Here is a 25,859-nt window from a genome sequence, read left to right as displayed (position 1 = left end):
ATAACCTGGAATATCCATTTATATTGTGTCCCTCAAGACCTTGCCTGTATTTATTCAAGTCATGTTAGTGGGTGGTCATGACCTGGTGCGTAATTAATCCTGGATAATTTTGATGATCAGATCATTCCTATAACAAGACGTCTTATTGAATTTATAGCAAATCTCTAGAACGTGCTTTGCCTAGAAAAAAAATATATGTCAATGGATACAGCGCCGCCCGGAGAATAGTCTCTTACACCAATGACCGATGTGGGGAAGGGATTACTCATGTGTGGGATTGTGGTTATGGGCAGCAGCTCTCAGGAATCACATTCTTGCCCAACGTGCCAAAGACGTTGGCCAAGATGGTCAGAGCACCTGCACAGCCCGCCCCTGGTCCGGATTGAGAAGCTTCTATGGATACAATGTCTTTATTTGAGGGATATGTAGATATCTGGAAGACATTTCCAAGTGGTGACAGGTTGTGATACATACGTATAGCCCGGAGAGGTCATATATAAATTAATTTTTGTGTTCCATGGCAGCGGTTTCGAGTTTTGTTTTGGCTGCCGGAGTGGTTGAGATTGCTCAATGTCATTTCAGTTCACTGGTTGACTAAGAGGGATATTTCTATCATGGGTTTGTAGAGAAACCACCTCTTCCCGGGAGACCCGACTACGGTGCCAAGGTGCACGTCTTCCTGAACCTCCACCGCAAGGAATTTGGTGCCAAATTACCAGCTGTGTAAATGTTTTCATCCCTAAGAACCGGGCTGTTTGCCGTTAATCACGAGATGTCACATAGTTGGAGGGACGGATGGATACAATGGGTAATACGAACAGAGTGTTGTGTCGATCCCGGTTGTAGGAAAACACAGAAACACGTGCAGAGTTTTATTGTTGGGTTGAGAACTTTTGTAATGCTCGTTCTGCTCTTCCAGGGGTCTCTGGAGCTCGGGATCATGTTACACACAGCACGCTCCGTCCAATAATGGGAGTTTTTGGCACCGAGAATGTGCACAGTCTCTAATTATCGTCCCGTCTAAAGTTACTTTGGAGGTTCCAATGCCCTAATTATTTTCTATCTATCCAATTATCTACATTTGTGATTAAACATCTCCTTATAATGCTAGAGAGGTGCTGCTTATATATTAACACCGTCATAGCCTGAGGGGAAAATGAGGATAACCATATTCTTGTTTGCCATGTGACTTGATCGAGGAGTAAATCTGCAGGTGTCGAGTCACTGAGTCGAATTTCATGGCTGTTTCCAGTATGTAAGATATTGAATTACTGTGCACCTGCTGCTGCATGGAACAGAGGAAAACTTTTTGGCCCAGGACTATACGGCTACATAGGACATCTTCAACCCTGTATCTAACTGGGGGGCAATGCAATGCTACAATGAAGGTGGCTGAGTGCTCCATCCTAGGTGTAATGCCCATATCATAGGACATATAGTCAGAAGAAATCAATGGCCAGGCATGGAGAGGATGCCAAAGCCATTTAGCCCTAGAGTAGAAGAAAATTTGTCACCCAGACAAGTCACCAGGTATCTATTAGGTGATGCCTCAACACTAACCTAGTGGATAAACTCAAAGAACGGCCCCTCGAAGCCGAAAATAAACATATGTATGCAAGCAGTCATTCAGTTGTGGTTGATTGACTAAGAGAGGGGTCCACAAAAGGGGCATGGAGACTTTCAGAACTTTGGGGGGCTGCTTTGTGGGTGCTTAAAGGGGTTTTCCACAATCGGGCAATTGATGACCTATCCACCGGATAGGTCATCCGTATATGATCGGTCCGACACCCAGACCCCCGATCAGTTGCCTCCGAAGCGCCAGATGTTTTGAATGGTATGCAGTAGTTGGAGCCAGAAGCAGATGGCTCCATAGACTGCATAGTGGCGGTTCCGCAGAACTGCAGCTCTGCTCCACTTCACTTGAATAGTACGGCAGCTCGGCCACTATTCCGTGACCGGAGCCATCTGCTTCCGGCATGGACGTCCGGTGCCCAGAAGCAGTTGATCGGTGCAGGGTCCTGGTATCCGGTGGATAGGTCATAAGTTGTCTGATCATGGAAAACCCCTTTAATATTAAATGCTGGTAGTCTGGCTTAGCTTAGGTGTCAATGGTAATCATACCTATGGTGGCTTGGGGGTTAATTATCATATAATCTCTTGGTCTAGACCGGCTAATGCATTTTATTCCTTAGTGGCCTAGTCTAATTAAGGGGTTAATGACAATATCCCTAGTGGTCTAGCGTTCCCTGGTGGTCTAGAGTAGTGAAATGGTTAATGACAGCATTTCTGGTCTAGGGCACTGAAGGTGTTAATTTATACCTGGTGTCCATGGGGTAACTCACCTGTCCAGGATCCGGAAGCTGAACATGATGGGCTGCTAAAAAGAAGCTTCCTCTCCCTGATCATGGAGATCAGTTCAGTGCATGGAATACAGATGATCATGTGACAAGGATTTCATGATCACAATCGGTCAGAAAACTTAATGAGCAATCGCCTCAATCACTAGTGATCTGGAGGTGCCCCCATAGTCTGTCCCCCAATAGACACTTTTGGGCAGCTCTGCTTAGGACTAGAGATCAATGATGGGATATGGCTTTTATGGCTGTCTCTCCATGGCTTGGCGCGCATGTCTGAATGGGTCCATAGACTTGACTGGTGCCAAAAAGAGTGTCCTTTTTGCATCCATCATACGTCGACATTGTACAGGCAGCCACCACAATAAAAATGTGTACCATGCAGTATACTTTTTTAGCAAGGGAGCCTATGGATAAGTCACTGTCAAGAATAGAAAATCGGGGGTTTACTTTTGGCACATATGCTGGGGGATTTCCAGTGCGTATGTGCCCTATAATGTGAACAGAGCTTTATAATACCAAGAGGTTCATTATAACTAGACAGACCCGGCGTTCAGGAGGCTGGGTGAGCTGGAAACACATGAGGTCTGGTAATTGGGAACTTGTGTGATTTGTCAGCAGATTTCTAGGACATCAGATATGAGATATGTGCGGCCCGCTCTCCTCTCATCACATTGTGCAATATACGCTTCTTCCATGGAAGGTGTCTTCATATATTTCAGGTTGGAGTTCTGTACATCTTTTGTAGATTAAAATTGCAAATACATTCAAGCCACAATTTATTGAGGTTTTTCCTCTGCTCTACATCTGTTTCCCTTTTGCGGTTTTTCGCTTTAACCCGACGCGTTTGATAGGTTGGCCAGTCTATTAAGAGCTGAGAGTGAGGATCGGGAGAGAAGGAGAAATTTGACTTTTTAATGATATTTTATTTCCTGTATCAGAAACTTCAGCACCATTATTTCATTACCTCTAGTCTAAACAATAGCGGGGTAATCCATTTACACCACGCGTTTCGAGTTTTACTTCTCATAATTTGAAAATGATCTTCAGATGGATTTACCACTCAGGATACAGGCAGAATAACTTATGTTACATTGGGGTACACTTACAATTGATCCACCAGATTCTATGATTTTCCTGATCCCAAAATACAATAGGCATATCGATGCATAGGGTCTTAACCACAAGTGAATCGCAACCATGGCTAATTGGTCCTTTAAAGTTTTTTTGGTAGAGAAAACCTATTTTTAAATATGATATTAGGGCATTATGAGTTGATAGATGTTGGCCTGGCGTTTTGAGCCCCCATCTATAAGCCAGAGAGTGGCTCTTGTTCTGGAGGACACAACGCACCCCTAATGGCCCATTATTTTTAATGGACACCATGTAATGCTTTATCTCTCCTGTGGTGGCACTACAGGGAAATTCAACACTTGTTGTTGTTGGCTTCCATCGCAGATTATATCTGATCACTAGAGGTCCGAGTAGAAGACACCCTGTTAACAGCTTGTCAGGGATCCTACCAAAAAAAGATTGTCCAATTTATTATATTGTTACTGTGGGCCGAGGATCGGTTCGCTGTTTGATGGAAATGTAATCTGGTGGGTGGATTTAACTGGTTCAGCACCAGGCACCGTTTAGCTGTTTTTAGCAGGTGTTAGTTAAACGGCTATAACATTTTTATTTGTTGGGCTAGTGACATGATTTTTGCGATGTTTTTTGTGATCAATGCAGGTTTCTTTTCTAAATTTTATACACAATTTTTTTTAATCATTTTTAGGCTTATAGTTAAAAAAAATATTTGTTTACTTTTTAGCTATTTATTTTTTCCTGCTAATAATACACTTTTTATGTGTGATCATCATTGTCTATCATAAATTGCTTGGGCAGCAAGCTTAAACCTGTGCCGTATATATACAGTGGGGTTTCCTAAACCGGTACATTATGTTTATACTATATATAAACTCATTGGGCCCTAAAGCTTAAAGGGGTCCCATGTTGGGCAGTCTCTACTTGTTCCAAGTATCACTTGGTAATGAGCAGATCACAAAGTCTCCCCCTGCTGGGACCCCCAGCGATCAGCTGTGATCTGTGGGGAAACCTGGTAGTAAGTGTTCAATTTCCCTGCAGTGCCACCACAGGAGAAATGAAGTATTACACATTGCCCTTTCATATCAATGTATTGTCTGTGTAATACAGGACAGGTCCTCCAGAGACGCTCTATGTAACCGCTCTCCACTCTGGCCATGAGATGAGGATCCTGAACAGACGACCCCTCGCTATTACCTCAGAATTCCCTAATAGTACAGTATATGAAAATAGGTTTTCTAAGCTGGACACCCCCTTTAAGCTATTTCTCTCGCTTGGCTGAGCGTGCACGTTTATTTCAATAGGGATTGGAAAATAATCTACTCCCAGACACCACTTATCACCGCTTATCTCTTTTGGGGACAAAGAATTGGGCATGCTGAAATCCAATCCTTCTTTCACCCAACATCTGCCATTAGGAAAGGTCGGGAGACCCCCACTCATTAGATCGTCTGTCGATCCCACCAAGATCAGCGTGTTCGACCAACTTTTATCTAATGTGTATGGCCAGCTTTACACCTAAGAATAGATCAGTTCAATCAACATGAAAACATGAGCAGACCGGGTAGAAGGAATATTCCATAGATTGGAGAATCCCTTATCCCTAAATTCATAAGGGCATTTGGTCCTAGAATTTACAGAAGGGTCCACATGTATTAAGCGGGATAATTTGCGACTTTTCCTGTCACTTGCCGGATTTGGCGGGCAACAAAAATAGTAAGGAGGAAAGGGGCGCAAAATTGGCAAAAAAATTGGAGCAAATCTATGTCTGCCCAATGCAGGTGTAAATTTAATTCCCTCACTGCCAGACTGTTAAAAATGTGCCAAGAAGATTGTTCCTTTGGCACAAATCCCTCCTCTAACCTCCTTAGTAAATGTGGGCCAAAATCTCTACTTTGGATTGAACCTTAGAGTTGGGTCATACTACTCAGTCCATGTAGTATGGCCACCCGAGGACCATGGTTCTTCTCAACCAACTTCTCAAGATGTTTCACCTTTCCTTTATGTGCAGGTCCAGGAAATGGAAGGAAATCGTCACGCCGCTGCGGGCAGCTGGGGTCCATCGCAGCTCTGAAGTACGCGGTGGTCGGTCTCTACTTACTCGTTTTTCTTATCCTTGTTGGAGTCTTCATCTTGGCAGGTAAGGCCACTGTAAAGCTTAGAAGAAACCAATTGTCCCTGAAGTCTTCTAACCAGATAATGAGATGTATATTGTGTTGTCTATGACTACTGGCCAATGTTTTTGACCACGTGGGCTTCCCACTGTCTTCTAGATGACCCCTCAAGCTTCTCTCCACAGGGGCAGATTCATAAACACATTGAGGCACGTTCTGCATATTCATGTAGCATCTGCTGTACATTTTTGGATAATCTCCCATAGACCCACAGTTTCACTTTTAGAGGTGTGGCTGAGTTTATCACAAGAACTTGCCAAATTATGTGAGACTCTTTCATATCTCAAGTACTCCGCTCTATACCAGGCAAACATTGCATTTTCCAAAATGATGCGGATCTGGCAACTGGCTGCAGCATATAACCTCATGCACGGGCCCTTACTGTTCCTACTTATGCCTCAGATATTGTACGGACGCACACAGAGGTTTTTTCTGTAGGATTCCGTACAATGTACTCGGCAACCCGACACGGATAATCCATTGGGAGCTGTGTAATACTTCATTTTCCCTGTGGAGGCGCTGCAGGGGAATTGAGCACTTGCTTCTGGGTTAACAGATCATAGCCGATCTCTGGGGGCTCCAACAGCTGGACAACCTGAGAATTGCCCAAAAAGTAGAACCCCTTTGATGCTTTTTCATGGAATTTTGGAAAGTTTTCCACAGTTTTAGGCCCCGGTGTTTGTTAAGCAGCAGCTCATATATATACGTGGAGTAGAATAAGCATTCGGGAGGATCCATCACACACGGTATTGGGGCAGTAGTATGTGTTCCCCCATGAACTTTACATGTCTAGTCACGACCGCCAGGGAGAACATGGCCTGGTGCTGGATCATGGATTTCGCTTTACCAGTTTATATAAGCCCATCGTGTGCGATACAGTTTACTGAGCTGATGTATCTAAGCCTATCGTGTGTGATACAGTTTACTGAGCTGATGTATCTCAGCCTATCATGTGTGATACAGCCTACTGAGCTGATGTATCTCAGCCTATCATGTGTAATACAGTCTACTGAGCTGATGTATCTAAGCCTATAATGTGTGATATAGTCTACTGAGCTGATGTATCTAAGCCTGTCATGTGTGATACAGCCTACTGAGCTGATGTATCTAAGTCTATCATGTGTGATACAGCCTACTGAGCTGATATATCTAAGTCTATCATGTGTGATACAGCCTACTGAGCTGATGTATCTCAGCCTATCATGTGTGATACAGTCTACTGAGCTGATGTATCTAAGCCTGTCATGTGTGATACAGCCTACTGTGCTGATGGATCTGTCTGTCATGTGCGATACTGTCTACTGAGCTGATGTATCTCAGCCTATCATGTGTGATACAGCCTACTGAGCTGATGTATCTAAGCCTGTCATGTGTGATACAGCCTACTGAGCTGATGTATCTAAGCCTGTCATGTGTGATACAGCCTACTGTGCTGATGTATCTAAGTCTGTCATGTGTGATACTGTCTACTGAGATAATGTATCTAACCCTATCATGTGTGATACTCTCTGCTGAGCCGGTGTATTAAGATTGTCATGTGTGTTACGATCTACTAAGATGGTGTATCTAAGCCTATCGTGTGGTGATATTGTCTGGTGAGATGGTGCATCTAAGCTTATCATGTGTTATACTATCTACTGAGCTGTGTACCTAATCCTATCATGTGTGATACAGTTTGCTGAGCTACTGTACCTAAGCTTTTTATGTGTGATACTGTCTGCTGAGCTGTTGTATCTAAGCCTTTTATTTGTGATACTGGCTGCTAGATCGGTGTACGTAATCCTATCATGTGTGATACTGTCTGCTAAACTGTGTATCTAATCCTGTCTTGTATGATACAGTCTACAGAGCTGGTGTATCTAATCCTATCATGTGTGATACTTTTTTCCGAGCAATGTATGTAGCTGAAATCCTCACTGCAGTTACTGTGACTCCTAGATGACTGTGGTTGGTAATGTTGTGGAGGCACTGTAGTTTTCATAGTTATAGGGTATTGTAGCTGTCTGTGTTATGGGGGTACAGTGACTTGCACAGTTATGGGGCACTATGATGAATGCTGTGACAGGGCATTTTTGTGCAATTTTCTCATGAACTTAAACAAGTCGGTGTAACATAAAGAGGCAGTCCCCTGTACAGAAGATAAAACTGAAGGTGAACATTACAACACATGTCGCTACGTGTTCCGGAATGGTGGTCACCCAGACAAGAGTCAGTTGGTTGCTAGGCAACGTGCAATATCGAAGCAGACAGATCAGACTAATGAAATGAGTACTATGACCGTGCCAACATGTTATGTAGATGTAGCAGTGCTGAATGTGCACAAGTCGTAAACTTACTGATCTATCACTATACAACAATGGAGCAGTTCCATAACACATTCAGTTCTGCTACATCTGTATATAGTGGTGATTCAGTGATACTGAGGGATGATTTGTGTGATTTCAGCTGTTCCTTAATTATTTCCATGGGGTGATATAGAAAGATGTGTGATTAATCAGATCCCCAGAGTAAAGGAACACCGGCCCGGGGGACAGCGCGGCAAGAAATACTTAATCCTGGATTTATGGAGTCAGAGCTGAGGGGGGATGAATACTGGGCCGGGCGTTACCAAGTGACGGATGATTGACTAAAATCACTACAATCCCCATCATGTAATGTTACTGGACTTCATTATAATATAATCTCCAGGGACAGTGTGCGTCTGAGCTGATCATGTGTGATACCGCCTGCTGAGCCGGCGTATCTAATCTTGCATAGTTGGCAACATTTGAAATTTTTTTCCAGGGACACTTAGGGTGTGGCGTCTTCGGTGGGGGTGTATTATGGGGGGCGTGGCTTATCTAGCAGGTGTGGCTAGTGGGCGTGACTTTCCAGAACTTCTGTATACAAAAAAGCGAACAATAATTTCTACACTCGTTTGGCTGACAATTACTATGGTGGCCGGTGTCTCACTTTATCACTAGGGCTAGGCCATATGTACTGACCACTACTGGTAGTGTAAAAACCAGCGTAGATAGTGCCGCACTCAGTGCCCCCTGTAGATGGTGCTCCACACTGCCCCCAGTAGATATTGCCACACACTGCCCCGGGCGCAACTAAGAGGGAAGGGGGACGGCAGCGCCACTGAAACCAGCCGCCACCACCCCGTCCTGCACTATAGGCGATGAATGGCCGGATACGTTCCGTGCTCGGCCATTCAACGACTCAAGCGGCGCGATTGCTTCTTTGCGCCGTTTGCATCATTGATAAGCGCTGATTGACAGGGCAAGTCCTAGTGCCCTGCCAGTCAGCGCCTTACATAGCCACTTGCGTCATTCAACCCCAGCAGACCTGCTCAGAAGAGAGCAGATCTGCATTGCCACCGGACGGCGCAGGAACAGGATGAAGGTGAGTATGTAAATTATAATTATTTTTTTTTATCCTAATAAAAATGTGAGTGACATTATCTACAGGGGGGCTATATACAGGGGTGGACTATATGTGGAGCACTATAGGGGGAGCTATATGTGAGGCACTTTATACAGGAGGGCTATATGTGGAGCACAATAGGGGGAGCTATATGTGAGGCACTATATACAGGGATGGGCTATGCGTGGAGCACTATTTATAGGGGGAGATATATGCAGGGCACTATCGACAGGGGTGGGCCATATGTTGGACACTATATACAGGGGTGGGCCATATGTTGGACACTATATATCGGGGGTGGGTTATATGTGGAGTACTATCTACAGGGGGCTATATGTGGGGCACTATCTACAGGGGGCTACTTGTGGGGCACTATTTTCAGAGGGGGCAATATGTGGGGCACTATATACAGGGGGGAAATATGTAGGGCCTGATCTACAGGGGTGGCTATTTGTGGACACTATCTACAGGGGGATCTATGTAGGGCACTATCTACAGGGGGCACGGTGTGTGTGTTTGGTAGCTGTATACAATTTAGTGCAAACCTATATGACAGGGGTTGCACTAAATTGAGTTGTATTTGTGCTAGTGTAGTATTTATGAACTGAGCTTTGTTGTGGTACTGTATATATGTATTGTGCTTGGTTCTGCTGCTGTATATATGTACTGAGCTTTGTTATTGTGCTGTATATATGTATGAGCTTTGTTCTGGTGCTGTATGTAATAAGCTTGGTTCTGGTGTTGTATACAGTGAAGGAAATAAGTATTTGATCCCTTGCTGATTTTGTAAGTTTGCCCACTGTCAAAGTCATGAACAGTCTAGAATTTTTAGGCTAGGTTAATTTTACCAGTGAGAGATAGATTATATAAAAAGAAAAACAGAAAATCACATTGTCAAAATTATATATATTTATTTGCATTGTGCACAGAGAAATAAGTATTTGATCCCTTTGGCAAACAAGACTTAATACTTGGTGGCAAAACCCTTGTTGGCAAGCACAGCAGTGAGACGTTTTTTTGTAGTTGATGATGAGGTTTGCACACATGTTAGATGGAATTTTGGCCCACTCCTCTTTGCAGATCATCTGTAAATTATTAAGATTTCGAGGCTGTCGCTTCGCAACTCGGATCTTCAGCTCCCTCCATAAGTTTTCGATGGGATTAAGGTCTGGAGACTGGCTAGGCCACTCCATGACCTTAATGTGCTTCTTTTTGAGCCACTCCTTTGTTGCCTTGGCTGTATGTTTCGGATTATTGTCGTGCTGGAAGACCCAGCCACGAGCCATTTTTAATGTCCTGGTGGAGGGAAGGAGGTTGTCCCTCAGGATTTGACGGTACATGGCTCCATCCATTCTCCTATTGATGCGGTGAAGTAGTCCTGTGCCCTTAGCAGAGAAACACCCCCAAAACATAATGTTTCCACCTCCATGCTTGACAGTGGGGACGGTGTTCTTTGGGTCATAGGCAGCATTTCTCTTCCTCCAAACACGGCGAGTTGAGTTAATGCCAAAGAGCTCAATTTTAGTCTCATCTGACCACAGCACCTTCTCCCAATCACTCTCAGAATCATCCAGATGTTCATTTGCAAACTTCAGACGGGCCTGTACATGTGCCTTCTTGAGCAGGGGGACCTTGCGGGCACTGCAGGATTTTAATCCATTACGGCGTAATGTGTTACCAATGGTTTTCTTGGTGACTGTGGTCCCAGCTGCCTTGAGATCATTAACAAGTTCCCCCCGTGTAGTTTTCGGCTGAGCTCTCACCTTCCTCAGGATCAAGGATACCCCACGAGGTGAGATTTTGCATGGAGCTCCAGATCGATGTCGATTGACAGTCATTTTGTATGTCTTCCATTTTCTTACTATTGCACCAACAGTTGTCTCCTTCTCACCCAGCGTCTTACTTATGGTTTTGTAGCCCATTCCAGCCTTGTGCAGGTCTATGATCTTGTCCCTGACATCCTTAGAAAGCTCTTTGGTCTTGCCCATGTTGTAGAGGTTAGTGTCAGACTGATTCATTGAGTCTGTGGACAGGAGTCTTTTATACAGGTGACCATGTAAGAGCTGTCTATAATGCAGGCACCAAGTTGATTTGGAGCGTGTAACTGGTCTGGAGGAGGCTGAACTCTTAATGGTCGGTAGGGGATCAAATACTTATTTCTCTGTGCACAATGCAAATAAATATATATAATTCTGACTATGTGATTTTCATTTTTTTTTTTTCTTTATATAATCTATCTCTCACTGGTAAAATTAACCTAGCCTAAAAATTCTAGACTGTTCATGTCTTTGACAGCGGGCAAACTTACAAAATCAGCAAGGGATCAAATACTTATTTCCTTCACTGTATATGTAATGAGCTTTATTCTGGTGCTGTATATATGTAATTAGCTTGGTTCTAGTATTGCATATGTGTACTGAGCTTGGTTCTGATGCTGTATATATGTACTGAGCTTGGTTCTGGTGCTGTATATATGTACTGAGCTTAGTTCTGATGCTGTATATATGTACTGAGCTTTGTTCTGGTGCTGTATTTATGTACTGAGTTTTCTTCTGGTGCTGTATATATGAACCTAGCTACGCCTTCGCACTGCCCCCAGTAGATATTGCCATACACTGCTCCCTGTAGATATTGCCACACACTGCCCCTTGTAGATTTTACCACACACTGCTTCCTGTAGATAATACTACACACACTGCTCCCTGTAGATATTGCCCCACACTGCTCCCTGTAGATAGTGCCACACACACTGCTCCCTGTAGATATTACCACACACTGCTCCCTGTAGATATTACCACACACTGCTCCCTGTAGAAAAACAAGCATGGCGAGGGAGAAGTAGATGTCGGGAAAGAGGTGGGGGGAGGCCAAACAATCCTTGCCCCGGGTGCTGGAGAACCTAGCTACGCCTCTGCACTGCCCCCAGTAGATATTGCCAAACACTGCTCCCTATAGATTTTACCACACACTGCTCCCTGTAGATAATGCCACACATTGCCCCCTGTAGATATTACCACACACTGCTTCCTGTAGATTTTACCACACACTGCTCCCTGTAGTAATTGCCACACACTGCTCCCTGTAGATAGTGCCACACACTGCTCGCTGTAGATATTACCACACACTGCTCCCTGTAGGTATTGGCACATACTCCCCCTGTATATAATGCCACATAATCCCCCTGTATATAGTGCCACATATTCCCCCTGTATATAATGCCACATACTCTCCCTATATATAGTGCTTCATACTCCCCGCTGTATATAAGGCCACATACTCCCCCTGTAGATAGCCCTCCCCCTCCCTGTAGATAGAGCCATTGTGGCTCCCTCTATGAGCGGAATACTCGGCCAGGCGTCGGCAGTGCTCTGGCTGGGAATTCTGCTGCAGGAGATGCCCCTGACATCACTGCCCTTATATGGACTGTAAAGTCATAGGCTCACTCTATGAGCGGAATACCCAGCCAGGCGTTGGCAACTCCAAGAGTAGCCCTTGACTTCATTGTCCATATATGGACAGTGACGTCATCAGTGTCTCCCTCCTGAGCAGAATCCCTGGCCAGGTGTCGGCTATGCGCTTGCCGGTGATTCTGCTGCAGGAGGTGCCCCTGACGTCACTGCCCTTATATGGACAGTGATGTCATGGGCTACTTCTGGAGTGCCAAAATCAATGGCCAAAGCGTTGCTGATGCCCTAGTCCGGAGTTCTGCTCATAGAGAAAGCCCTGACTTCACTGTCCATATAAGGGCAGTGACGTCAGGGGCATCTCCTGTAGTGGAATCACCGGCCAGAGCTTGCCGGTGATTCCGCTACAGGAGAAACAGCCTGGGCTGGGCTGGATTGTAAAATCTGTGCTATAGATAGTACTCCTCTCCTCTCATGTGGCCCTCAGGAAACATCGGCCCCCTCCATAGACACACTAGTGGCCTTCTCTCCTACAAGGGATGGACAGAGTGGGCAAGCCAGCATCAGAACCCTCATGTCCCAAGCACCAGGAGGGGCCCTATTACTAAAATCAAACTCTTTCTCTACCCTCCCTGCTTTGAGTATGAAAGATGGTGTCTAAATTAAAAAAACAAATTTTCAACCCTATTACGGAACTCCGTATTAATAAATGAGGGGTCCTATCCAGAATCCTAATCTATTAGCAGAGTGAAGAGCAGCTACAAAGAGTGTATTTTTCTCTGGAGGACCCGGGATGTCCACACATTACACTAACAGGACATTCATTTCAATCGGTACGCTGTAATTCTTTTACTCTTTTTTTCCTGTGGTGGCGCTGTATGAAAAATTTAAACTTGCTGCCAGATTCCACCATAGATCACTGCTGATCACTGAGGATCGCAACTGTTAGACACCCAGTAATAAGGTTATCATTGCAGTGGCGGCAATTGATCGCGCTGGTGAGGCAAAGGGAACCCCCAGTTTCCTTTCCCGCCATTCGGCGCTTTTATTGTGATGTGGGCTTGGTTAGAAGAGACCAGGCCTGCATCATTGGAGGAGAGGACGGCACAGGAACGGAGACAGGTGAGTGCTTGTTGAAACATGCAGCACTACCTACATGGGTACTGTGGCACTATCTACATGGGACTGTGTGTGGCACTATCTACATGGGGCTGTGTGTGGCACTATCTACATGGAGCAGTGTGTGACACTATATACATGGAGAAGTGTGGGACACTATATACATGGAGAAGTGTGGGACACTATATACATGGAGAAGTGTGGGACACTATCTACAGGGGGCTGTATGTGGCACTATCTACAGGGGGCAGTGTGTGGCACTATATACAGTTAGCGGGAACGTGGCGAAAATAACTTGGTATGAAAAGTATGCGTTTGGAAACCCCCCTTCTAACTAAATGGGATACTCCAAAGTGGACAACTGCTTTAAATGATTAAGGCTGAAGTAATCAATCTCCGCATAAGTTCCGTTTAGATAATTCCGAAGACCTCGTAATGTTTTTTTGACATTCCCTTCCTTGTCTACTGAGAACCGCAAGATATAATCACATTTACTGTACATACATGAGCGATCTCCGCTGACATATCCACTCCTTGCTGTAAATATATTTTGCTGCAGGCCCAGGTCTTATAGATGATGTGTCTGGATGCCGTGGGAGGTGACATCATGATGTTCTCTGCGGTTCTGGGTCTTCATAGCTTAGTTTTTCAGAACGGGGAGTTAATCTGAAGGGTCTCATTGGAGGCGTTCAACCTATTGATACCTCATTAGCATGACCTTCCTAAGTAGAGTCGTGTGTTAATGAACCTTCCCTTACCCATCTTATCCCTCCACCCCCACCTTTAGGAAAGACACGTGACACCGAGGTTGGATGTGAAATGGCCACAGCAGCCGTTTATTAATTTCACAGTTTTATCAAAACAATTTAAATCCGAAACATTCGGATAACTAGTTAGGAATCCACCAGAGAATTCCTCCTAATAATTCACTTGACCCAACATGGGTCAGAATCGTACATAACAATTTAACGTTAACATTAACCCGAGCAGAGGAAGTCCTTGAAGCCCCTTCAGATGTTCCTTTTTAAGAACACACCGAATTAGCCATCTGCAAACCACCAATTACCTCCAGCCGTAAACCAGCTCGGAAGCACCGTTCACCTCTGCAGATGGCTCCAACCACTAGAAGTCCACTTCAAGGGGATAACACCCGATGAAGCCCTCAAGTGATATACCGACCACTAGAAGTCCACTTCAAGGGGATAACACCCGATGAAGCCCTCAAGTGATATACCGACCACTAGAAGTCCACTTCAAAGGGATAACACCCGATGAAGCCTTCAAGTGATATACCTTCTACCAGAAGACCACTTCAAAGGGATAACACCCGATGAAGTCTTCAACCATGTACCTTTTTTGGGGGACGCATACCCCCGATGCGACCCCCCCACCATTTTGTACTGACTGGCCTCAAGGACTCCCCCCGCCAGCTGCCATGACAACAGAACCTACTCCGGGAAAAAAGGAAAAACATGTTAAATAAGCACACAAAACAAAGACAACACTCATAAACGGATGTACATAAAGCCCCACAGGGGTAACAAACAAAGGGCGGGAGGGTGGGAGCTTGTCTCTCCCTGTGTTACTCCTCCCGCTGCTTCCGGCTCAATGCCGCAAACAGCGGGAAGCTCAGCAACGGCCCCCTGACTCCTCCTTGTCCCTCCTCCACCTCCTCCTAACTCTCCCTCCAACTCTCCCTTACCTATTAACCCTTTCCCTACCAGTGAGGTCATGGAGGCTTCCCCTTAAGCCCTGCAGGCTGCGTCCAGCCTCTTCTTGACCTTCCTAAGTAGAGTCGTGTGTTAATGAACCTTCCCTTACCCATCTTATCCCTCCACCCCCACCTTTAGGAAAGACACGTGACACCGAGGTTGGATGTGAAATGGCCACAGCAGCCGTTTATTAATTTCACAGTTTTATCAAAACAATTTAAATCTGAAACATTCGGATAACTAGTTAGGAATCCACCAGAGAATTCCTCCTAATAATTCACTTGACCCAACATGGGTCAGAATCGTACATAACAATTTAACGTTAACATTAACCCGAGCAGAGGAAGTCCTTGAAGCCCCTTCAGATGTTCCTTTTTAAGAACACACCGAATTAGCCATCTGCAAACCACCAATTACCTCCAGCCGTAAACCAGCTCGGAAGCACCGTTCACCTCTGCAGATGGCTCCAACCACTAGAAGTCCACTTCAAGGGGATAACACCCGATGAAGCCCTCAAGTGATATACCGACCACTAGAAGTCCACTTCAAGGGGATAACACCCGATGAAGCCCTCAAGTGATATACCGACCACTAGAAGTCCACTTCAAAGGGATAACACCCGATGAAGCCTTCAAGTGATATACCTTCTACCAGAAGACCACTTCAAAGGGATAACACCCGATGAAGTCTTCAACCATGTACCTTTTTTGGGGGACGCATACCCCCGATGCGACCCCCCCACCATTTTGTACTGACTGGCCTCAAGGACTCCCCCCGCCACAGCGAAACAGGCCTTGACCACCTTAAGCCTGTGAGTTCCGCCACACCACCACCGCCCTTTCTATTCCTTCTGCTATCGCCAAGCTCCAAAGATCAATGCCAACCTCGGTCAGATGAACCCCATCACCCCTCCAGAAGTTCCCCACTCCTGACTCCAAATCCCTGTGCCGCACACAAATGCCCCCGATTTTTGCTACGAAACGGGACACCGCCCGATTAACTTTTAATGCGAGCCTTATTGACTCTTTCACTGACCTAGCCAACCGCCAATGTTTCCTCGGGACTATGTCCGACCACACTATCACCAACTTGGGATAAGAAACCCACAAACCCAACATATCGTGTTTGATATCCCGCACCAACTCACGCAAGGGGCAGACTCCCAAGTCATCCCCACCCACGTGCAACACTAAGACCTCCGGAACCCTATCAAGCCGGGCCTATGTCTGGAATTCTGCCAACCCCCTGCTCCATGACATACCTCTAAATCCCAGCCAATGCACAACCGCATCCTGTCGCGGAATGCGCAACTGGCGACCGTCCGGGCACGTACGAATGACCCAGTGCACGTACGAATGACCCAGCAACCACACCAAACACGGAGGCGAATCTGAAATGGAAAACAATTAGACACTGCCATACAAAACATTTTTTAAGCGTTAACCACAACCTCATAACAAATGGAGCGGACATAGGACTTAACTCAGTTGGACTCCCAACGACCAATGCGCCGCACCCCTTCATCATCCAACCCCCAGCGCCCCGCTGCAGTTGCTGCGCCAATCCTGAAGGAATGAGATGAATATGAGCCCGCCGCGACACCAACCGCCGTCAGACATTCCTTAAATACATCTCCAAACTGAAACCTGGACAAAACGACCCGTCCACATGGCGTAACAAAGGCAAATCTGGAGACCCCGCTTGCGGCTTAAAAAACCCCGCATGCACTCTACTGGGCACATAACCGACCCCGGGAGGGCGAACAAAACTATCAGCTTACCCTTCCCTACTTGGCTAAGCAAAGCAAACGACACAGGCCTTCTACTATCCGCCTCCCCTCTACCTCGGCCCAACCCCTTCAAAGCCTGTAGCACCAAAAATTCCTTAGATACATCTTGAAAGCCTCGTAACTTGAAACCAAACGCCACCGCAGATATGAACCGGTTCACCTTTGCCACTGAAAACCCCGCCTCCCAGGCGTCCCCTAACCAGTACAAAAGTGCCACCAACCTGTCTCTATCCGTATTGACGTCACCCAACTCTCTTACCCACTCCTCCCACTGCCTCCAACAAGCAGAATAAGCACTCCACGTCGTGCGCGCCAAAGACCTTTGTATCAGTTGTTCTACGGGACCGAGACCAGATCCCAAAGATGTTCCGGACAAGCCAAACCGAGACGTTCCGCTCCCAGTGCCAATTGCCGAAACCGGTCCCACTGCGAGCGAGAAAGAGCATCAGCGATGCAATTCCGTACCCCCGGCACATGCACCGCCACCACCCACGCGTTCAACGACAAACATACCAACACTAAATGTCGCAACAATTGAACTACAGGAGGAGAGGACGCCGTGATGTTATTAATGGCCAGCACCACCCCCATGTTGTCGCAGTAAAAAAAAAAACGAACCTTCTTATCCCTGACCCTGTCCCCCCAAATGGTTGCCGCCACCACGATGGGGAACAGCTCGAGCAGGGCCAGATTCCGCGTGAGTCCGCTGGACACCCAACTAGCCGGCAATTGACCTGCGCACCACGGACCTCCCCCGTAAGCTCCAAAACCGCCCGCCCCAGCCGCATCCGTAAAATTATTCAAATCACTCGCACTCCCGCCGTTGCCGCTGCCAACCGTCTACCAAACACCCTCCCCATTGGCATAATCCGGCAGGCGAAATTCAACTTCCCCAGCAGCGACTGAAGCTCCCGCAGCGTCATTTTCTTCAGTCTACAAGCCCGCCGTACCTCCAGCCTCAAAGCACCCAGCTTATCCGCAGGGAGACGACACTCCATTGCCACCGAATCTATTTCAATTCCCAAAAAACAAATCGTCGCTACTGGGCCCTCCGTTTTTTCTGGCGCCAAAGGGATCCCAAAATCCCTCGCAACCTTCTGTAGTGCATAAAGCAAATTACCGCAAACCGGCGAACCCCCCGGGCCAACGCACAAGAAATCATCTAAGTAATGGATCAACGAGTCGACCCCGGATACTCCCCTCGCTACCCACTCCACGAAGCTACTAAACGCCTCGAAGTACGCACAAGAAAGGGAACGCCCCATCGGAAGGCACCGATCCACATAAAAGGCCCCATTCCAAAGACAGCCCCAACAGCCGTTGGCTTTCTGGATGAACTGGCAACAACCTGAACGCCGCCTCGATTTCGGTTTTTGCTAGCAGCGCGCCCGGGCCCGCAGCCCGCACTAACCCCACCGCCTCATCGAATGAGGTATAGGCTACGGAGCACAACTCGTGATCTATCCCGTCGTTTACCGACGAACCCTTGGGATACGATAAGTGTTGAATTAAACGAAATTTTACGGGCTCACGCTTAGGAACAATACCCAACGGGGACACAACTAAATCTTTTACTGGCGACTCAACAAAAGGCCCTGACATGCGACCCAACGAAACTTCTTTTAACAATTTGTCCGACACGACCTTGGCATGCGAGTAAGCCGATTTTAAATTCCTCCGCGTAACCGGAACCTCATAAGGAGGCGGGGAATAACGAAACCAACACGAAAACCCTCGTAAAGCAACTTAGCCGCCGCCCTGTCCGGATACTCATTTAGATAAGGGGCCATCTTTTCCACCCTCACCGGTGACACCCCCTTGACCAGCCGCGGAGGACTGGTTCCCTGACCTCCTTTTCCGCATACATTTCGCCGCCCCGTGTGATGCACCATTACACTCCGAACACACGTGCTTGAACTTGCACGTGGCCCCGAACTTGCACTGGCCTTCATTAAATTGCCAGCAAAACCCTGCCTTTCCCCCGCCGCCTTGTCCAACCTGACTAGACTGGCCTCCTTGGCCGGCGCTCTCGGGGAAGGACTGCCTAACCGGAGCCGTAACCCGTAACCAGAGAGCAATATCCTTCTGGTCCCACCGAATCGCCGGCCGAACCGCTTTTCGCTGACGGAATTGCTCGTCGTATCGCAGCCACGCCTGACCCCCATACGCCCTATGAGCCTCCCCAATAGCATCAAAATAACAAAACAACGCCGAACAATTTTCCGGCGCCTTTTCCCCTATCACACTGGCTAATATGGCGAACGCCTGCGACCAATTAACGAACGTCTGCGGGATAAGCCTATACCGCCGCCGTTCCTCCTCGTCCTTTTTACTCTCGTCCCGCTTGCTCTTATCCAAATTAAATTTAGCGAGCGGCAAGAGAGAAAAAATCTCTACATATTCGTCCTTCCAGATCCGCTCACGCACCTCCTGCTTTAAATGCGCCCCCAACGGACCTTCGAAACACACATACACCTCCCCACGAGCGCGATCATCAATACGCACCCGATCGCCATCTTTTTGCGCCTCGGTCTGTACCGACACCGCGACCGCCTCTCTAACCGCCGTTACGGGCCGCGCTTGTAACAATCCCCCTTTCCTGGGACCCTCCCAAACTACCGCCGGGGACACTTCCGTGACTACCGGCGCCACCGCCCTATCTAGGCGCCCGACCAGCTCTCTCAAGCAACCCACTAAGTCTGCCAAACCCGCGCCATCGCGCCCGCCCGCGCCACTACCGGCCACCGATGCGACGCTAGCAGCCCCCCCGCCGATACCCGACATAAAAATCGCTGGATATGACAATGATGGAGTTATACACTCACCGGGCTGCACAGGCGCTGTGTTCCCGTCAGCCGGACCATCCTGACCTCGACGATACACGTCCAGTTCACCTTCCTCCAGCTCTTCTCTCGCCGACGACTGTCCATCCAAACGACATCTTCGGAACGGGGATGAGGACGCGCTGACCGATGGGCCGGCAACCTGCCGCCCGACCGCCGGGACCCAGACTTCCGACCGGACCTGTTGCCTCGACGTCGCTGCAGATCTAGACGTCCGTCTCGCTGATCCTGAAGAAGCCTGCCCCCTGGCCGGAACATCACCAGGCGGGGCGGCCGTACCTTGTCCTCCGAATCTTCCATCCGATGGGGGAGGGGTGACAGGGAGCCCGGCCTGCGACTCCCTGCTTACCGCCGGACCCCGTCGCGGCTTGGGATTCCTGCCAGGACGCAGGGCCTGGGAAGGGGCGGTCCTCCCAGCTGCCTGGCCTGCAGCGTCCGAGATCGGGCTCCCTCTGCGACGCCGTGTCCGCGGGACTGCCTCAGGACTGAGGCGCTCTGGAGGTCGGGACCGCCGGGAGGGACGGGTCGACCCGGCCTGAGTCGCCGTCACCCCCGGCAACGCTCTCAGCCTGCTCCGAGCAGGAGCGGTTGTTGCCGACTCCCCCCCCGCCGCCATAGTAATGCTAGTAAGGGGGCCGGGGGAGGGGAGCCTGTCCCCTGCAACAGACCCCGAACGCCGGGCCTGGCGTGGCGAAACGGCGTCCGGGATCCTAGTTAATGCAGCCACGGTCTCCTCAAGCCATCCGGGACCGTGGTGCACATCAGCGGCACGCAGCCGCTCTAATAATACGGCCTCCGACATTGTTATAAGCGCGGGCAACGGGGAGCTTGTCTCTCCCTGTGTTACTCCTCCCGCTGCTTCCGGCTCAATGCCGCAAACAGCGGGAAGCTCAGCAACGGCCCCCTGACTCCTCCTTGTCCCTCCTCCACCTCCTCCTAACTCTCCCTCCAACTCTCCCTTACCTATTAACCCTTTCCCTACCAGTGAGGTCATGGAGGCTTCCCCTTAAGCCCTGCAGGCTGCGTCCAGCCTCTTCTGTTAATGTAGCGTCATGATGATTTACAGGCCGCACGCGTATTGACCTGGAGCTAGGTTTACTGCCGAGTGCAATAACCCTACAGAACAATAGGGCACATTTACTGGTGGTAGAGCTGCAGAAGAGGGGAGGCTGATGTGGCAGGAATCAGAGGACCACCCTATATTAAATGGCTTTTCCGGTGTTCTGTAAATAATAAAACAGAAAAATAGCGCTACACCTTTCCATGGGTTGCGTCTGGTAGTGCAGCTCAGCTCCAATGAAGTGAATGGGGCTGGGCTGCAATACCACACACAACCTGCGGACAGATGTGGCACTGGACAACCCCTTTTATAAAAGTTCTGCAGCTTTCTATAAATACGTTTCAATTCTCCACCATTTTCAATATCTGGTGGGCAGCCCAATTACCACCCCTCACGAGCGGCCCACAAGTCCAGCCCTGCGGGATAGAGCCGCTCCAGCAAGTGCCGTGGCCCGTTTGTTCTCCTGATCAGTAGGGATCGCGTGGTTGATCCCCACCAATCACACAATGATAGGCCATCGATGTATATTCCTGGAAGACCGCTTTATAATTCATGTATATAAAACCTGACAATCCATTCAATTCCCTTCTTTTTTAAATCAGATGCTGAAATGTTTACATACTTTTGGGTATGTTGCTGCCCCTACGGAGTATTGCCTCATAAAGGACCCCAATCCTGAATGCAGAACCGTATATACAAATGTAAAGTTGGGGTTCTGGCATCATTTCACCTGCTATCACTTGTGTTTTGCTGAGTAGAAAATGGAAATGATTGCCTGTAATATTTCCAACACTAGGTGGTGCTGTAGAGTATTGTTCTACACCTGCCTGGAGCATATGCTATGTGTTCTGTGTTGTTCATGGATATGTTCTCTCTTAACAGCACACCATGTGGTCAGACAGGGTATTACAGTTCAAATATTTCAAGAACATGGCACAAGTAAATAGTATCGTTTTAGATAATAGATCGGGGGCAGAATTGCAGGTTATATCTTACTCTATATAATGTTCCATGAGGAATTAACAAAAATGTGCCCAGTAGTCCCAGATCTGGAGTTCGTGAGAGGACATTACGTCATGGTGAGATGTGATGTATATACTGTATATCTGTAGACCCAGTGTTATTTTGTCATTTAGTCATTAAATCAGCACCGGTTTCCTGAATAATATGCAATTAACTGTCCCACTAATTGTCCCTCACGTCGGCCATAATTCCTCTCCGCTGCTCTGATGTTGTTCTACCTTTCATTATTGTTCTGCAATCTGATATTTATTCTAAGAAACGCATCCCATAATGTTCTCCCCCTTCTCCATGTGTAGACTCCACGCCGTGCACACCAGGGACTGTCTACATCTTACCACAAAGGTGGCTTGAATTGTTTCGGGGCCATGTGCAAATGTTATGGCTGAACCCAACACCTACAGGACAAATGCCCCAGAATATTGATGATCCGGAGGAAGAAATGTTCGCCCATAATCAGGTGGTCACAATATGACTCCATATTATGTGCCAAAAATGGGACCAGGTCCTGTCAGAACAAAGCAGGGAAACCTTTCCCAAAGAAATAATTTGTGAGACGAATGTGTGGGTGTGTGTGTGGGCGGGGGGTTGGGGGGGGGGTGTTCATGTATGTAGGGAGCGTGCCTCCATGTATGTAGGGAGCATGCCTCCATGTATGTAGGGAGCGTGCCTCCATGTATGTAGGGAGCGTGCCTCCATCTATGTAGGAAGCGTGCCTCAAAGTATGTAGGGAAATTGTCTCGAAGTATGTAGGGAGCGTGCCTACAGGCATGTACAGAGCGTGCCTCCAAGTATGTAGGGAGTGTGCCTCCATGTATGTAGTTAGCATGCCTCCATCTATGTTGGGAGAGTGCTTCCATATGTGTAAGAAGTGTGCCACCATGTATGTAGGGAGCATGCCTCCATCTATGTAGGGAGCATGTCTCCATGTATGTAGGGAGCATGCCTCCCTCTATGTAGGGAGCATGTCTCCATGTATGTAGGGAGCGTGCCTTCATGTATGTAAAGAGCGTGCCTCGAAGTATATAGGGAGCGTGCCTAGAAGTATATAGGGAGCGTGCCTCCATGTATGTAGGGAGCATGCCTCCATGTATGTAGGGAGCGTGCCTCCATGTATGTAGGGAGCGTGCCTCCATGTATGTAGGGAGCGTGCCTCCATGTATGTAGGGAGCGTGCCTCCATGTATGTAGGGAGCGTGCCTCCATCTATGTAGGAAGCGTGCCTCAAAGTATGTAGGGAAATTGCCTCGAAGTATGTAGGGAGCGTGCCTCTATGTATGTAGGGAGCGTACCTTCATGTATGTAGGGAGCGTGCCTCAAAGTATGTAGGGAAATTGCTTCCAAGTATGTGGGGAGCATGCCCCCATGTATGTAGGGAGCATGCCTTCATGTATTTAAGGAGCGTGCCTCCATGTATGTAGGGAGCGTGCCTCCATGTATGTAGGGAGCGTGCCTCCATGTATGTAGGGAGCGTGCCTCCATGTATGTAGGGCACGTGCCTCAAAGTATGTGGACACACACATATACTGTACAGCTGTGATAGGTGCCACACCTTTACATTATGATAATTGAGCTGGCCTTGGCCTTCAAGAGAATTTCCCAGAAAAATGATTTCTTATTTGGGCACCAAGGTTCACCACCCCTGGCCTATATTGACCTGCACAAAGAAAAAAACCTGAACACTCCATAATAAATATTTTAGGAAGTTAACCAGATATACTGCAGGGAGAAAATGACACAGTGCCCCCACAGGCGAAATTAAGCATTACATGGTGTCCATTAAAATCTATGTGTTGTCAGCGTAATGTACAGAGGTGTCGGATCTTCCAGGGAGGGAGACGCTCTTTGTAGCTGTTCTTTGCTCTGGTGAATTTCGCTCCTGGCACGAGGGGCTTCATGACTGTAGAATAATCGCTGCGTCTTGGCTGTTTCTTATATTCATTATGACTTAATATGTTCTTGGCTTTGATGTTTTTATGTTATTAGTTTGCACTTTATATAAACTTCCCGGCCACGCAGACGAAAACCAAATGACACAATTATTTATGCTAAAGTTTCGGCAGAGTCGCGGCTGAAAATGACCCGAAATCCATGCGAAGAACTACAACTCCCAGCATGGCCTTAGAGCCATTGTGCTTCTTCACTTAGTCAAATGACATATTTTAGTGATGTCTCGGCAGAGCTGGTAGGGATGTCCGGCGGCGCATGTGCAGAGTACGTGGCCCTCCGACTAGAACACGATCCTCAGTGCCAGCGATGGGTTTAGCTCTCTCCCTATCCTGGTTGTGCTCTTTCCCAGTCTCAGACCTTGTACTTGAATCTTATTATTGTGACCTGTTTTTTTCCTGACGGTTCAACTGGAATATTCTCTGCACCGCATACTCGACTCTGCTGCATCTTCCTTACCAAATCTTGAATTGCCTAAATATTCTCCCGACCACCGTTTCCGTATCTTATACCCGATGTGTCACCATTGCCGAGCCCTGGATTGCCTGACTACTCTCCTGACTATTGCATCTGCACCACATACCAGCTCTGCTACATCACAAACCCTGAATTGTCTGACTGACTCCCCTGCCTCATATTCAGGGTATGTGTTATTCCTCTTTGGTCGGTCACCCTTAGCAACCGTATCTCCTACTTCTCTATAGTCATCTGGTTGACGTACCACTGACGTATCCAAAGAAGCCATCACCGGGCTAGCTAGAGGCAGCGAAGTCCTGGGGCCAGCCGAGTCATGGGAAAGAGGGGTGGTGTGGGCCAAATTGTGCCGCCTGGTTAATTCTTTCTCTGCTTATCATAGGAACCACGTTGATGCACGCTCCCTACATACATAGATGCACGCTCCCTACATACATAGATGCACGCTCCCTACATACATAGATGCACGCTCCCTACATACATAGATGCACGCCCTCTACATACATAGATGCACGCTCCCTACATACATAGATGCACGCTCCCTACATACATAGATGCACGCTCCCTACATACATAGATGCACGCTCCCTACATAAATAGATGCACGCTCCCTACATACATAGATGCACGCCCTCTACATACATAGATGCACGCTCCCTACATACATAGATGCACGCTCCCTACATACATAGATGCACGCTCCCTACATACATAGATGCACGCTCCCTACATACATAGATGCACGCTCCCTACATACATACATGCACGCCCTCTACATACATAGATGCACGCTCCCTACATACATAGATGCACGCTCCCTACATACATAGATGCACGCTCCCTACATACATAGATGCACGCTCCCTACATACATAGATGCACGCTCCCTACATACATAGATGCACGCTCCCTACATACATAGATGCACGCTCCCTACATACATACATGCACGCCCTCTACATACATAGATGCACGCTCCCTACATACATAGATGCACGCTCCCTACATACATAGATGCACGCTCCCTACATACATAGATGCACGCTCCCTACATACATAGATGCACGCTCCATACAGTACATACAAAGAGATGCTCTCTGTACATAAATAGATGCACGCCCTTTACATACATAGATGCACGCTCCCTACATACATAGATGCACGCCCTCTACATACATAGTTAGGCTCTCTCTACATAAATAGATGCACGCTCCTTACATACATAGATGCACGCTCCCTACATACATAGATGTACGCTCCCTACATAGATAGATGCACGCTCCCTACATACATAGATAGATGCCCTCTCCCTACATACATAGATGCACGCTCCTTACATACATAGATGCACGCTCCTTACATAGATAGATGCACGCTCCCTACATACATAGATGCACGCTCCTTACATACATAGATGCACGCTCCCTACATAAATAGATAGATGCACGCTCCCTACATAGATAGATA

General features: G+C 47.6%; 1 protein-coding gene across 1 annotated transcript in view; it reads left to right on the top strand.

The window, feature by feature from the left end:
- Nucleotides 1–25,859, top strand: part of SCARA5 (scavenger receptor class A member 5) — a 386,619-nt gene that overhangs the window by 63,969 nt on the left and 296,791 nt on the right. The window contains exon 3 of the mRNA XM_075860822.1: nucleotides 5,455–5,583. Within this exon, the coding sequence (XP_075716937.1) occupies nucleotides 5,455–5,583 (129 nt within the window). The remainder of the gene's footprint in view (nucleotides 1–5,454; nucleotides 5,584–25,859) is intronic.

This window comes from Rhinoderma darwinii, chromosome 4 (assembly GCF_050947455.1).
Source record: "Rhinoderma darwinii isolate aRhiDar2 chromosome 4, aRhiDar2.hap1, whole genome shotgun sequence".
NCBI classification, from domain to species: Eukaryota; Metazoa; Chordata; class Amphibia; order Anura; family Rhinodermatidae; genus Rhinoderma; species Rhinoderma darwinii.
The sequence above is the reverse complement of the archived record's forward strand: the minus strand, read 5'-3'. Positions and strand labels throughout refer to the sequence as shown.